Source organism: Apodemus sylvaticus, chromosome 2 (assembly GCF_947179515.1).
Source record: "Apodemus sylvaticus chromosome 2, mApoSyl1.1, whole genome shotgun sequence".
In the NCBI taxonomy this organism is placed as follows: domain Eukaryota; kingdom Metazoa; phylum Chordata; class Mammalia; order Rodentia; family Muridae; genus Apodemus; species Apodemus sylvaticus.
The window spans coordinates 145,419,459-145,434,792 of NC_067473.1; the positions used below are offsets into that span (position 1 = coordinate 145,419,459).

Sequence of the window (15,334 nt, forward strand, 5' to 3'; positions counted from 1 at the left end):
GCATATGTGGATATAATCTGGTCCCTTCTTCCCTGTTATGAAAGGAACTTCCTGAGCGGAGGTCTCTTGGGCATTTTCTGCAACCTTGGCTGAAGCGCCACTTTACATCACTTCTGTGGTTGCCACTGGTTCTGTCTCTGAGGTGCCTGTCTTTATGTTCTCACGGCTGTGTGATGGTGTGTCCTGTGAGAACTAAAGAAAGAGGCCTTCCCGAACCCTAGTGCCTGCCCCCAGTAAAGCCCCTGTGGCAGGCTGCTGGGCATCTGGGGCCCCTTTTGTATCTTATTCATAAAACACTGGGCCAGGAGTATTCCTTTCACACTTCTCAGTCACCTTGTGTCCTCCACCCATGCTGCCATTCCTCAAAGCTCCCTGGGGGTTTGGTCATTTGGATTGCCGATGCTGAGCTGAGCCAGCAGCCTGGGTCTAGGTGAGACGCCTCTCTGCCTTGGCTGCTCTCTGTGCTGTTTGTATTTGAGGGGCCTTGATTTGTTTGAGCAGTGTGTGATCTAAATAGGTAGCTTTGTTCTGGTCTCTGTAGTACTTGTAAAGGTGGACTCCAGGCCTTGGAGGTGATGCTGGCCTGGGCTGTGCTGTGAGAACCATGTCCTTGGTCCCGAAAGATTAGGTGGTGTACTCCAGCACATAACAGTAGGTTCTTCTAGGTGACTTTGTCTTTGGATGGTGTACTTGAACTTGTGAAATAAAATAGATGATATGTTTATTGCCTGTCTGGACTTTCCACTGGGACTCAGTGTCAGGTCTGGGAAATAGCTTTCATCTTTTGTCCACTTCCCTTGGCTCTCTTTTTCTCTGCCTCTCATTTATCTGTAGGAAGAACTTGGCCTCCTTTTTGAAAGACTTGGAGTCTGCTCATTCTGCCACAGTATTATTGTCACTCAAACAAGCTTTATTGTAACCATCATTACAGCAGGACCTTGATATCTCTGAGGCACTACGAGCCTCATTTTAGGGCATTACTATTGACCACTACACCAATTGGAGGCCACTTGCCCAGATTCTGCCCTGCCTCTCCCAGACTTTGGCTTTCTTTCTAAAAATAGACAGGTCCATAATCCGCCTCCTCATCCTATGTTCATTTTGTGTATCTAGATTGTCTAAATGATGCAGGGGGCTAGTCTAGACAGCTTGGTATTCTATGTGGCTTTCTTTTATTTTTATAGTGCTGTAATGAAAAACTGACCAAAACCAACATGGGGAAGAAAGGGTTTATTTTTACCTGGCAGATTATAATCCACCAAGGGAGTCAGGAAAAAAACTGACGTAGTAACTTAAAGTAGAGGCCATGGAGGAACGCTGCTTAGTTCCTTTCTATGGCTTTCTTGGTTTGTGGTCATATACAACTCGAGACCACCTACTTAGGTGCTGGACCCTCCCACATCCATCATGAATCAAGAAAGTACCTCATAGGCTTGCCTACATGCAGATCTCATGGGAGCATTTTCTCCATAGAGATTCCCTCCTCCCAGGTGACTTTAGCTGTGCCAAGTTGACAAACTAGCCAACACACTTGGGCATGTCTGGGTAAGTTGAGATATTGTCAACTTACTGTAAGATTAAAGTGGCTATGAGAACGCCCTATGTTCTCAAAGCAATGTCTGAAGAGTCTGCTGTCTTGGAATGAGACATCCATGTTACTTTCCTGCAGATTTGGGTGAGCAGCATAGCTGCTTAGCCTTTGGGAAGTACATAGTTCAGCAGAAGAAAGCAGTGTTGTACCTGGGGGTTTTGGGCTCTGAACTGTCTCCAGACAAAGTGGGAGGATTTATTTTACTGTTGCAGTCTGTCATCTTAGTTTATATTAGATGGTATTTAAAATTTATTTTTCTGTATGGGGATTTTACCTGCATGTTTCCCTGTGTACCACGTGTGTGCCTGGTGTCCATAAAGGCCAGAAGAGGGCATTGGATCCCCTGGGCTGGATTATAGAGGGTTTGTCAGCTACCATGTTGGTCTGGAAATTGAACAAGGTCCTCTGGAAGTGCATCTCTCTCTCTCTCTCTCTCTCTCTCTCTCTCTCTCTCTCTCTCTCTGTGTGTGTGTGTGTGTGTGTGTGTGTGTGTGTGTGTGTGAGAGAGAGAGAGAGAGAGAGAGAGAGAGAGAGAGAGACAGACAGACAGACAGACACTGGGGATTGACCCAGGCTCTTCCATGTTTGTGCTAATAATCAGCAAGTTCGTTACCATGGAGCAGCACCCTACCTACCCTTGTGCTGAGGTGTCCCTAAACTTGAGTTAGAAATGAAGGTGTTAATGCGAGAAGCAGGCTCCCTTCCCCTGTGTTTCACACATGGTCAGGTGATTGTTATAGGTCACAAATTTGTTCCCTAGCTTCGTCTTTCTTCCTGTTTGGTTCTGGTGGTTGTCTCTTTCCTCTGTTTGCAGTGTTCTGGTGTTTCCCTCATTTTGTATTGATTTGGGAGTTTGGTCCTAAACTGTTTGAGTGTTTACTTCTAGGGAGGGAGGCTGTTGTGTTTGGCCTCTTTTGTGTTTGTTAGAATTTTTAAGCATGCAGCTTTAATTGTAGTAAGTGATATACATGTGCTTTATGCTAATTGAGTTTTTTATTAAAGGAATGTTTTTTTTTCCCCTCTTTTTTTTTTTAAAGATTTATTTATTTTATTATATGTAAGTACACTGTAGCTGTTTTCAGACACGGGAAGAGGGCCTCAGATCTCTTTTCGGGTGGTTGTGAGCCACCATGTGGTTGCTGGGATTTGAACTCATGACCTTTGGAAGAGCAGTCGGTGCTCTTACCCACTGAGCCATCTCTCCAGCCCTTTTTTTCCCTCTTGAAAATACCTTGTTCCCTCTAGAGATACAGGCTCCCTTCTCCAGGTATCCTTAAGGTAGTGGAATTAATAATTAATGCATGAAGGAGTGGGCTTAAGAAAACTGGCCTCGGGACTTGGGTGCTAAGTAAGTGCCTGCAGTCCCAGCATTTGGGGGGCAGGAAGGTTGGTAATCCAAAGCCACTAGCCATGGGAAGTAAAACAACCATGAACAAAGAAACAGAAGAACATAGATGTGGGGACATGTTTATAATGATGTATTTTCTTCATATTGTGTCTCCTATTCATGTGCTTGGATACATTTTATTTCATTTGACCAGCTGTTCCTTTCAAGTTCTTTCCCTCCATTTGCTAAGAGTCTTCCTTCAATTTCTGCTCTCCTGTGTTTTATTTCTGCCAGTTTTTAACTTGAAATTGTCCTCTCCCATCAGGTTCACTTGATGACGTGTCAAGGATAACAAAAAATAAAAGGACATTACCTCCCTGGTGGAGTGCTTGTTTAGTGTATGTAGACCCTGGGTTCCATCCCTAGCACTGAAACCCCTATGAGACCCCAGATCCTTGGCAGTTGGGCTAGGGAAGCTGTGTTAGGATGGAAAAGCCACATACCTTGAGTCTGAGTCTCTCTGGTTTTGAATCTTCAGATATTTGTTGTCTGACTTCGGGAAAGTTAATTTCTCTGAATTCCCTCATAAGTAGAACTGCTGTAAAAATGGACAGAAATTAAACTCCTCTGAATGTACACAGTTGGATGACTGAATGGTGGCTGTTAGGACAGTTGTATACCTGTTTACCCTTGTGCTATAGATTCTGGGATCTGATTTGGAATGACCTTGTTAGGGAGGAGGAGCTAGGCTAGTGCAAGGTCTTGGTGTGGACTGTAGAGCTGGTATTCATATCCATCCATGCCCACATTGAAGTGTGTAGCGTCTGGCCAGAATGTGTTCAGCATCTGCTTCCAGTGACTACAGGGCACGGGAAGAGAAAGGGAAGTACTTATTTTTGGTAAGGGAAACATCATGTGACCAACTGTTTCCATTTGTTAGGCCCCTTCCTTCATTCCTGCTCTCCAGTATGTTACAATAGACATTTTGTGACAGAAGTCGTGCTGCCTTGTGCTGTTCTGGACAGGTGCTGTGCTGTTGTGTATTTTAGGGATAAACCTAGTTATACCAGTGAGTGTTGCAAAGACAGGGGAGGGAAAATGAAAGACGCTGCCTGCATTAGGTTTCTACTGTAACGATAGCAACACCTTGACCAAAAGCAACTTGAGGGAGAAAGGTTTATTTCAGCTCACAGGTTATAGTTTACCACTCAGAGAAGAAGCCAAGATAGGAATTCAAGACCCTGGTGACAGGAGCTCAAACAGAGACTCTGGAGAAATATTGCTTACTGGCTTGCTGCTTCTTGCTTGCTCAGCATGCTTTCTTATATAACCCAGGACCACCTGCCTAGGAATAGCAGTGCTCACAGTGGGCTTTGCCTTTCCACATCAGTCATTAACCAAGAAAATGCCCACAGGCTTACTTAACAAGAAATCTGATGGAAGCATCTTCTCAGTTGACATCCTCCTTCTCAGAGGATTATAGGTTATGTCAAGTTGACAAATATTAAGCACAGTGTACATCTGTGTGTCTTGCTTCCAGGTTTGCCAAAGACCCCACAGCCACCTGGCTCTGTGTGCTGTGTTGTTTGAACAGGATCTTGGGACTTATAAGCAAGTCATAGTCGGGGGTGGGGTGGGGGTGGGGCTTTGTTTAAGGGTTCTTTGGAGGAGGGCTGGAGTGGGTCTGAGCCCAGCCTTTATTTATAAAGAATTCCAAGTTAGTAATGGCAAGGAGCACTGCGACTCTTCTGCAGGGTGTGTTCGGAGTACCTGCCAGTGTGTCCTGCTCATCTCATGCCTTGGGTTCTGGGTGGTCAAGGCTTCCCTTAAGGAGGTATGTGGCTTCTACTGCAGCAGTGTTGCTGTAGGTGGTCAACTTATTCTAAGTGCTCCCTGTATAAGGGATTTGGAGAGCTTATCTCTGGGATCTTCCTTTAGTTATGGGTCCCATCTTAGCACTTGACTTTGGGACATGTTCTAAAGATTTGCACTAAGGTGTGAGAAGTTAGTGTCTCAACTGGAATTATAGCTGTAGGACTTGGGGATAAAGACTCATGAGTTGTGAGCTGGAATTTGGGAAATGTTTTGGGGCATCTACCTGGTGTTAGGCAGTGGCCAACCTCGAGCACATGGGACATTTGTTTTGTCAGCCTTCTCCAGGAGTTGATGAGTGGAGAATATGTTTACCAGCCCTGTGGGTATGGTCAAGAGCCATTGCCAGGCTCCCATTCTGATCACCCTAGTCAGGTTTGCTTTTTGGAAGTTCCTGGCGTAGCTCTAATTCCTCAGAAAGCTCTGCTGTGTGGTGAACTGTGTTTATGGCCTCCAATTACCTTCAGAACCTCCTGACTGCTGTCATGCAGTCCTACTGCTGTCATGCAGTCCTACTGCTGTTCTGCTGCTGGAATGAGCAAGGTTTCCTTTGGTTTTGAGCGTGCTCACTGCCTTGCTGAGCCTTCTTTTTCTCCTTTTCTCATGGGTCACAAACTTAACAGCATTGTTTTATTTCATTACCCCAGTAATTTTTTAAGTAAAATGTAAACTTAACCATAAAGATGAAATAAATTCTCATTTTGAACATTTGTCATACAGCTTGAACATTTATTCTTAAGGCAGTAGGGGAGCGCTGGGAGTTGCAGAGGAGGCTGAGACTGGGTGTGAGTTGTTGCTCAGGAGGAAAGCACAGGGGCCAGTCCTGTCAGTGGTTACTTATCAGCTGGCGCCTCTGAAAAGCAAGAGATGAAGTCAGTCTTCTAGTACCATCTCGCATTTCATCAAAAGCAACTTTCCTTACCATGCTATGCTAGAGGCAAGCATGTCCTGATGGGGGTGGGGTGGGTGGGTGTCACTGGCCTTGGATTTGGAAGGTGGCATTTGAGTGTGCTCTTGGATGAGTGTCCTCATATCCCAAGTCTTGCTTTCTCATCTGAATGGTGAGGTGTGTATGATTGCCACATTTGTGAGGAAGTACTTAGGGAAGTAGTGCAACTCGTTCTTGAGGGTTTTGCTTTCTGGTCATGGAAAACCTTGGGTATCTTTTTCACAAAGTAAGAGTGTGCTGAAGACCGGGGTGCAGCTTAGTGGTAGTGTGTTTGCCTAGAATGCATGAGGCCCTGGTTTTCATCCCAGCACCTCACAGAAAACCCTAAGATCCTCATTTGTCTGCTGGCATTTTCAGTGCTACTGTGGCATAGATTCCCTTAGAGTTATACTGTAAAGATGCTTTAAAGCCAGATAATTCGAAATGCTGGAAATAGGCATTAGCATTACCTGAGGCTCAGATGGGGCCCAACAGCTAGCTAACACTAGTCCCTGGAATACAGGACTGTTGAAGATGGACCTGCTGATCCAGCCCTGGTATGTATGGCTTGCTACATATACCAGCTCAACACCCTTTCCCACAGGTAGTCAGGAAGATTAAAACCTCAAGAGTTGGGTTTAGGGGAGAAAATCTGTATCAGTTCATTAAATAGGTTAAGCTCCATTTTGGATTGACTTACCTTTGACCTCTTCCCAGAGGATATCCTGAAGAAACTTCCCCAGGGCCCGGCCATGCTGCTGGTACTGAGCTCCTGACAGCTTGATGCCAACGTCGAAGGGGGCATTGAACTAGAAGGTAGGGTTGGGAGGGCCTTAGGCCTCATCCTATATGCCCTGCTCCAAATGCTCCCAATCTCCCCAGGGAGGCCCTGTCAAGTTAGCCATCTAGGTATCTGAATGATTTGTGAATGTAGTCTTGGAGCCAGGACAGTGTGCTAACTGGTCTAGTACTCTCCCTGTCCTCGGGATAGAAACCCAGAGAGGCTGGGTGACCTCTCTGTGTCACAAACAGGTGATAGTCAAGGATTTAGAAAGTAGTATTTTTCCTGAAATCTGCTCAGCCCCAAGTCCTTGCTTAGCATGGGCACAGACTCATGTTGCTAGGCACCAGCTAGACCAGGCTTCTACAGCAGATGGTAGCCTGTTCTCTGTAGTTTGTTTTGGCCTGCAGGAATTAGTTTTAAGTGTCACACTTCTGTGGAGCAAGGGTTTGAGAAGGTGCCTAGACTTCAGAGAGGGTCAGAGAGCAGTTTAGTGATCTTGGCATTTGTCCCTGACCAGAGAGGAAGGTGGGAGGAGTGTGCGTGGCAAACCCCGATCAAGGAAGCCTTGGCTGAGGACGTTGATCTTTCAATTTGTGTTTCTTATCTACAAAATTTAGCAAATGATGCCAGCTTACTTAGCTTACAGGGCCTTGTATAGAGAAGTGATTCAGGATCAAGGTAGAACAGACTGGGGGGTGTGGCCTCTGCAGAGCGCCTACCTGGCGATTGTGAAGCCCTAGGTTGTGTCTTCTGCTTCCCAGCTTATCAAGGTTGCCATGTTTGAAGATGAAGTTGTTGCATGCAGACACAGAGTATAGGGACTGGCATTGTCAGGTGGTGTTTCCAGTTCCCAGGGGAATCCTGGATGAACTGCTGAGAGGCACCTGTGGTCCTTTTATTCCCTTCTCCCAATCCAAAGCTGTGGTTTTCCTTAGTCCATCCAAGATTTTTCAGAGCAAGCCCTACTCCGTTAGGCCACATCTGTGGGCTAGCCTGCACTAGCAGCTCTCCTACCTCTCCATCACCAGGGCAGGCCTGAGAGGCCCCTGGGACAAACAAGGCTTGCTTGTGTTTCTGTATCTCCATCAGTGCTTCCTGGCTCCTTGTGAGCCCTCAAAATCTGCTTGTCTTGTCTTTGCTGCTCATGGCTGCTGCTCCCTTGCTGCCCTTGAGGCAGTTACCTGTGAACATTTTGGTCTCGGGATAGAGCCCCTGAGCCCCCTGTGGAGCTGTTAGTGCTGGACTCTGATCCTCCAGTAGCCGTAAAGCCAGCACGTGGCTTATCATCCACACCCCAGCCCTTTACTGTACAGGAACACGCTAGTGCCTGGGTACCAACCCTGATCTCCAGCTCCTCCTCTGCCTCTTCTGCTTGTCCTCTGTCCTCTGGGTGTTGCCAGCCTTCCAGAGCTCGTGGCTGCAGTTTAGCTGGTGGCTTCTTGGATTCCTTTCTCTGCTGGAAAGGAAAAGAGGGTCAGTCTGTCCATCTGTTCGTCCATCCTTCCTCCCTCCCTCCCTCCTTTCCTCTCTCCCTTTCTCCCTCTCTCTGTTTGTTGTTGTTGTTGTTTTGTTTGTTCGTTTGTTTTTTAAGACATGGTTTCTCTGTTTAACAGAGCCCTGGCTGTCCTGGACTCACTTTGTAAATCATGCTGGTCTCAAACTCACAAAGGTTCACCTGTCTCTGCCTCCTGAGTGCTGGGACTAAAGGCATACGCCACCACACCTGGCTTCTTAAAATTAGGTTTTGTTTTGGTTTTTTGTTTGTGTTTTTTGAGATATAGTCTCACTATGTAGTCCAGGCTGGCTTTGAACTTGAGGCTCACCAGTCTTCATCTCCCACTGCGGGATTATAGGTGTGCACTACCATTCTTGGCTGAGGTTTTCTCTTTAGGATCTTGAATCTGCATATCTTAAGAGCAGAATTGGGCCACATCCAGAGGCCCCTTTTATGCTGCGAGGTGGTGTGAAGCCCAGATAGATGGAGCTAATACTTCTGGTCATAGGGCTGAACAGATGAGGATAGATGTGGGGCTTGGGGAGACAGACTTACCTGGGCTTTCTGGTGCTCTGGGCTCAGGAAGCTGGAACCTGCCATGGCCATGTCCATCCAGAGCATGCTGAGGAGTAGCAAACTGCAGATGGTCCATGAAGACAGCATGGTCTTGGTGGTGAGGACAGATGACCTGGGGGAGAGAGGGTCTTTTGGTAGCCTACTCCATCTCCATGTTCTATGCCTTAGAGTTTGCTCAGGTTGGAATCCAGCAAACTTCTAGAAGTAAGGATAGGACTGCTGGATGAAGCAAGGCTCTCTTGTCACCATCTTACAAGGGTGGGAGAGCTGAAGGCTGACCTCTGCCTAGTCTGAACTGTCAAGGCAGAGCCTGATGTACTGGAGGGCTGTCTGTGTCAGTGTCGCTTATCCTGAGCTCTCAGGAGCCTGATGACAGAGCTAATTAGGCTGGCTGAGGTCCACAGTCACTGACACTCAGAGAAAGTAAATGAGTGGCCAGTGCTAAGGAATTTCAACCCCGGTGAGCATATCATGCATACACATCCATATACGGACAGTCAGACAGACAGCAGAGTGCGCTTACCTGAAGTGTCCGCTTATGTGGTGCCTGCTGGCTGGCTGCTCCTTATATAGGAAGCCTTGTGTTTGTTCACATCCGGTAGTCCCATCTCTTGAGGCTGTTAGTTTGTGTGGGCAGTATTGCATTCCTTGGGAACTAAGTACTCTTCCCCCCCCCCCCACCACCACCAACACACACTGTTGAAGAACAAACAGTGGAGGACAGGTGCCAAAGCCAGGACAGTTGGCTTTGGGTGGGGCACCAGCTCCTGATTTCTCGGTGGTCCCCATGTGTGCTTGGCCCTGGTGGTGGATTAGCAGGTGAGCTCTGAGGTCTTGCTTAGTTGTGGTATGATCTTGGCTTGCCTCCTTTCATGTGAGATGATGTTGCCATCAGGGGAAGATTTTGTCCAGTTTTGCCTTGCCACTGAGGCTGCCGTGGCTTCCACACACTGATCACATAGAGACCTGCTTCTGGGGTGTTCCTGAAAATGAGCTGAAATGCAGTCCCTAGGAGCAAGGCTTGGGAAATGTGCAGCTGGTGGTCATATTTTATTGTTTGCCTGTGTCTTGCTTGGTCTTACTGGTTGATTGTTTTGCCCTGTTGGGCATAGTTCCTAGGGCCTTGTATTTAGTAGGCATTTTTTACTGAGCCATATTCCAGCCCATTCTGGTGTTTGTTAACCTGGCAGCTTGCCTCTGTTCTCTGGCAGGTATCAAGGCTCTAGCACAAGGAATGTCCATTGTGGAGCTGCAGATGAGATTAGACTGGGTATAGGAGTCCTGCAATGTAGTTTTGGTAGGGGACAGTCCTTTGGATACCTGTGATGCCCTTAAGAACAGTAGGGCAAGGCAGTGGCAGAGGCAGGCAGATCTCTGAGTGTGAGGCCGGCCTGGTCTACTGAGTAAGTTCCAGGACAGCCAAGGCTAACAGAAACCCTGTCTCAAAAACAAAAGAATGAAAAAAAAGTTCAATGGCTGGGGCCTACAGATGTCTTTCTGGGGCAGTATAGGCTCCTGGCTCCTGAAGCACTATTTCTGATCTGTCCCTGCTGCCACAGTGTTTGTGACATTGCAGTGGCAGGTTACTCTGGATGTTCAGTTAAAGGCTGTTGACAACAGGACAAATGAGCCCCCATGATATCCTGCCCTACTATGAGGTTTTGGAGGAGATTGCGCTCTTGTGGGAACTCTTAGTGCAGGTGAGGTGTGGGCTGAGTTGCAACTCCTGTGAGAAAAAGACCATCTGGCAGAGGTAGCTGAAATCCCAACATAACTCTATTACCAGGTGCCTTCATAGGTCTGTCACCCACCTGAACTTAGAAACCATTTGTCCCTGGGGCCCAGCAGGCTAAAGGTGAGGTGGTGTGGAAACAATGCTGCCTCCAGTCTGTGAGGACAGAAGGCCTGTGCATAGTGACCAAGCATCGGCTGAGATAGGAGGCTTGTTCCCTCAGCCGCTGGAAGCCTTTGGAGACAGGAGGTGCTGGTGTTGATGTTAGATAAGATACAAATGAACAAACACTGTTGCTAACTATCTAGGGACAGAGCTGGAACTCTCTGAGCACATACCTTGCCCTCCAGAGAATTGGTAAGCAGGGAGGATGGTCTGGTGATGGAAGAACTGAGGGAAAAGCACCAGAAAATATCTAACTACCTGCCCATAGCTGTGGAAGAAGAGCTGGGAAATGTACCTTCATCCTATCAGTAGGAGCTTGGGAGGGATTATATGGCTCTAGAAAGGTCACCCTCCCCACTCTTAATAAAGCCAAGACCAAAACAGGTAGACTAAATTTCAATGTATGTTTTATTAGGGTTCTCTAGAAAAACAACTGACAGAAGGAACATATGTATATTACAGGGGCTTTGTTAGAGTGATTTATAGGCCAACAATTGGTGTCTCCTGACAGAAAGACCAAGAATCCATTAGTTGTTCAGTCATGATGTGGGATGTCAGCTGGTCTTTACATTTGAATCCAGAAGTAGGTTTAACACCAGTGAGCAATGCTTTAGCCAAGGGATAGATGAACGTGAGAGTGAGGGCAAACAGACAAAAACCAAAAGCTTCCTTCTGTGGCCTTTCTAGATGGGCTGCCATCAGAAGATGTGGCCAGATTTAGGGTGAGTCTTCCCACCTTAAATGATTCAGTCCAGAAAAAATGCCTCACAGGCGTGCCTAGCTAGGTTTTAGGTGACTCCAGATGTAGTCATGTTGACAACCAAGATTATTTACATCACACATTGTCTTAGTCAGGGTTTCTATTCCTGCACAACATCATGACCAAGAAGCATGTTGGGGAGGAAAGGGCTTATTCAGCTTACACTTCTGCATTGCTGTTCATCACAAAAGGAAGTCAGGACTGGAACTCAAGCAGGTTAGGAAGCAGGAGCTGATGCAGAGGCCATGGAGAGATGTTCCTTACTGGCTTGCTTCCCCTGGCTTGCTCAGCCTGCTCTCTTATAGAACCCAAGACTACCAGCCCAGAGATGCTACCACCCACAAGGGGCCCTCCCCCTTGATCACTAATTGAGAAAATGCCTCACAGTTGGATCTCATGGAGGCACTTCCCCAACTGAAACTCCTTTCTCTGTGATAACTCTAGCCTGTGTCAAGTTGACACACAAAACCAGCCAGTACACACATATATGACCATATTTAACTGTTATATCCAAAATATTTTGTTTTACTGGGTGATTAACCAGCTGTTACTGAACTCTGTAGTGTCTCAGTTCAGTGGGTATTTATTCTGAGCCTGTCCCAAGTGCGCTAATGTCCAGGCTTCTGCCTGCAGTGTTACTGAAGGATCCTGCTGGCACTCTTCCGGCTCCTTTCAGAGCCCAGCACATCCCACGGGCTCTCCTGCTGGTGCCAGCATGGACTAAGGCATTATGGCTTCTGGGAGAGTGCTCAGAAGCATAGGATTTTCAAGTCTCGTCCTTAGACCTGATACCAAAGGTCTTATGTGTAGCCCTGGAAACTAGTTCAACAAGTGTCCTTGGTAATTGTTTTGTTGTTATAAAAAAAATTTTTTTTCAGGCTGGAGAGATGGCTCAGGGGTTAAAGAGCACTGACTGACTGCTCTTCCAGAGGTCCTGCGTTCCAATTCCCAGCAACCACATGGTGGCTCACAACCATCCGTAATGGGTTCTGATGCCCTTATATACATAAAGAAATAAATCTTAAATTTTTTTTCCTTTTTAGATTTTCATTATTTTTAATTATGTAGGTGTGGGTGTGTGTACTTGTGGGTGCAGATGCCTGTGGAGGGTACAGATGATAGAACAAGGTTTACCTATGGGCTCTAGTGATGTCAACATTATTCAAGTTTCCTAAGACCTTGCACTAATTTGTTGTAATTACCAAAGATGACTGTCTAGTCTGGATTCATGAGTAGTTATTGCCTTCTGAATGCATTTGCAATCATTTTATTACCTAGATAGGCCATTTGCATAGGGAAGGCAAGAGATCACTATGTGGGTTTCTTTTTCTTTACTAATTTTCAAAGTTAGGGTTGACTCATGCTTTTCTTATCGTGAACTCAAATTACGGTACATGGTGGCTTTTCACCTTATCCATTCTGTCTAGTGCTTTTTAAATTGACTTTGGATGCTTTTGAAATGACCCCAGTTTTGAATAACTTTCTGTTCTACTGAGATCCTTCAAGTATATTGTGTGCATTTCCTTCTCAGACCCAAAATCAAACATGTGTCTGGTTTTGGTTTTCTTTAGTGGGAAGTGTATGTGTGTGCGTGTGTATACACACATAATGGTGGAGGTCAGAGGTTAACATTAGGTGTCTTCCTCAATGGTTCTCTGGTTTATTTACTGAGGCAGTCTCTCATTGAATTAAGAACTTGAAATTCAATTTGTCTAGCTGGTCAGCTTCTCTGGGGTCCTCTGGCTTCACATCTTGGGCGTTAGGATTTCAGGTGTGCTGCCGCCACACCTGCTCAGATTTTATGGAAATGCTCTGGATGCAAACTCAGGTTCTCAGGTTTTTGTGGCAAAGTCTTTAAAGCAATCTGTGCCTAGGAACAGATATCTTTATCAGGTATATTATTCTGAGGCTTCCTTCCCTCAGCACAGAGATTAGAAGTACAAAATTTAAAAATGCATTGTGTGTGTGTTTATGTATATGAGCATACATACAGCTTGTGGAAGTTATATCTTATGAACCAGTTCTCCTTCTACAGATATGAAACCCAGGAATCAAACTCAGGTTCTAAGATTTATCAGCAAGTGCCTTAACCTGCTGATCCATTTTGCCAGCCCAGAACTTTGTGTACTTCTAAAAGGAAAAATATTAGGCTGGAGAGATGGCTCCTGGTTAAGAGTTAGTAATGCTCTTACAGAGGACCTGAATTCAGTTCCCGGTATCCATGTTGCATGGCTGGAAACCACTGTAACTCCAGCTCCAGGGAATCCAAATGCCCTTTTCTGGCACTTGCACTCATGGCTACATAATTGAAACACAGATACATACATGGGAGATCCAACTCTAGACAGCTGAGTGTAATTTTTGTATGTGTTGGGGGTTTAAGGTCCATAAGTTGTTTTTGTTTTGAGTTTTGTAGGAGCAAATGATTACTGGGTAGAGTGATAGATACAAGGATGGTTCGTATGTTCTGTGCATGTTCTGAGATCTCTTCTGTTGCTGAATGGGGATTGAGATGTCAGACTAAAATTGTAGATGGATTCTTTGCAGTGTCTGGAAATTCCTGTTAAGTGCAGTCACATCTTGGATTGTTGAGTCTTCCGAAATTGACCCTTTTATCATGTTCTGGTGTCTCTAATGGCATTTCTCCTTCTAAAGCCTGTTTCATTGACAGAAATAGACATTTGATTCCTTCCTTTTGATTGTTATCTAATACCTGCTTTCAGTAATTTTATTATTTCTTCCCTTTGTGTTTAAGGTGGAGCTAGTGAAGTCTGACCTTACTAATTTAGAGTTGAGTGTCATTGTAGCCTGGCTCTCCTGCCTTAGCTGGGATTCTGGCATGTGCTTATGCTACTCTTGGTGGTTTTCTTCTTCTCCCTCCTCTTCCTTCTTGTTTTGGGTGGGAAGACAAGGTCAACTTCTTGCTGTTGTTTTCAGGCTGATTTGAACTGCTGGACTCAATTGATCTTCTCAAGGTCTCATTGTGAGTAACTGTAATTATTGATGTGGGTACTATACCCAGCTATGTGGCTTGATAGTTTGTATGTATGTAGGTATGTGCAGGTATGTATACATACCAGAGAACGGCATCAAATGCTTCCCTTATGTGTTCCCCACTTCACAATTTTATCTTTTATTATGTGTATCTATGCATGTCTATGTATGGGTTTGTGCACTTATGCAGGTATCTGGAGGCCAGAAGAGGGTGTTGAGTTTCCTGGCGCTGGAGGAGTTATGAGCTGTCTGATGTGGGTGCTTGGGAAGAAAACTCTGGTCTTCCACAAGAGCAGTGTGTGCTCTTAACCACTGCGCTCTCCAGCCCTTCACCTTATTTTTGACACTGAACCTGTAGCTAGCCAGTTTGGTTAGACTGGCTGCTTAACATGTCCTCAGGATACTCCTGGCTCCATCTTCCCAGGATTTTAAGGAGGTTCTCTCTACTCTGTTATTAAGACAGTATCTCACTGGCCTTGAAATTACTATGAAATGGCTTGGACCCTTGATCCTTCTACCTCTGTCTCCTGAATGCTGGAGACAGGTAAGTGCCACCATACTAAGCTAGAACATATCTAGAATGTTCCCTAAGGGCTCCTTACCAGCCTATAGTCCTGATGAGTGGGGGATACCCTTCAAGAAGATACTGGGGGCCCTGTCTCTGTCTATTGCTTTTCCCTGCCATGAGGTGAACAGGCTCCTTCCTTAGCCACAAGTGCCCACCATGATGTAACAAACCATAGCCAAAGGAACAGATGAAACATGGACTCTGAAAATTGAGCTAAAGTAATTCTCCTGTTATTTAGGACATTTATTATAGTAACAGAAAGCTAACATCTTTAAAGATACTTTTCTTTTAGCAGATATTCTAGTTATCTTTAATCAGATATTTCTTTTTGCTTTGTATGATTTCTGATGAAAAGTTGGCTGTTCTTTTATGTGTGCTTGTGAATGTAGTGTCTCTAACTGCTGCTGTAACACTCTGAATGTACCCAATTGTTGTGGAGCATTAGGGTTTTAATTGTAAGTATGGAAAAATACTTGGCTGTCTCTTCAAATTTCATCTCCTTGTACTTTTCCTCTCCTTTCCTCCTCTCTCCTCTCCAGCTA

The 15,334-nt window shown here is 45.6% G+C and overlaps 1 protein-coding gene across 1 annotated transcript; it reads right to left on the reverse strand.

The window, feature by feature from the left end:
* Positions 1–6,142: 6,142 nt before the first annotated feature.
* Ghrl (ghrelin and obestatin prepropeptide) lies at positions 6,143–8,801 on the reverse strand. Its single transcript, XM_052172889.1, has 4 exons — positions 8,553–8,801; positions 7,842–7,958; positions 6,419–6,527; positions 6,143–6,165 (listed from the first exon to the last, which is right to left on the reverse strand). The coding sequence occupies exons 1-4, from the start codon at positions 8,658–8,660 to the stop codon at positions 6,143–6,145; spliced, it is 357 nt and encodes a 118-aa protein (XP_052028849.1). The 5' UTR covers positions 8,661–8,801.
* Between the last annotated feature and the right edge of the window lie 6,533 nt (positions 8,802–15,334).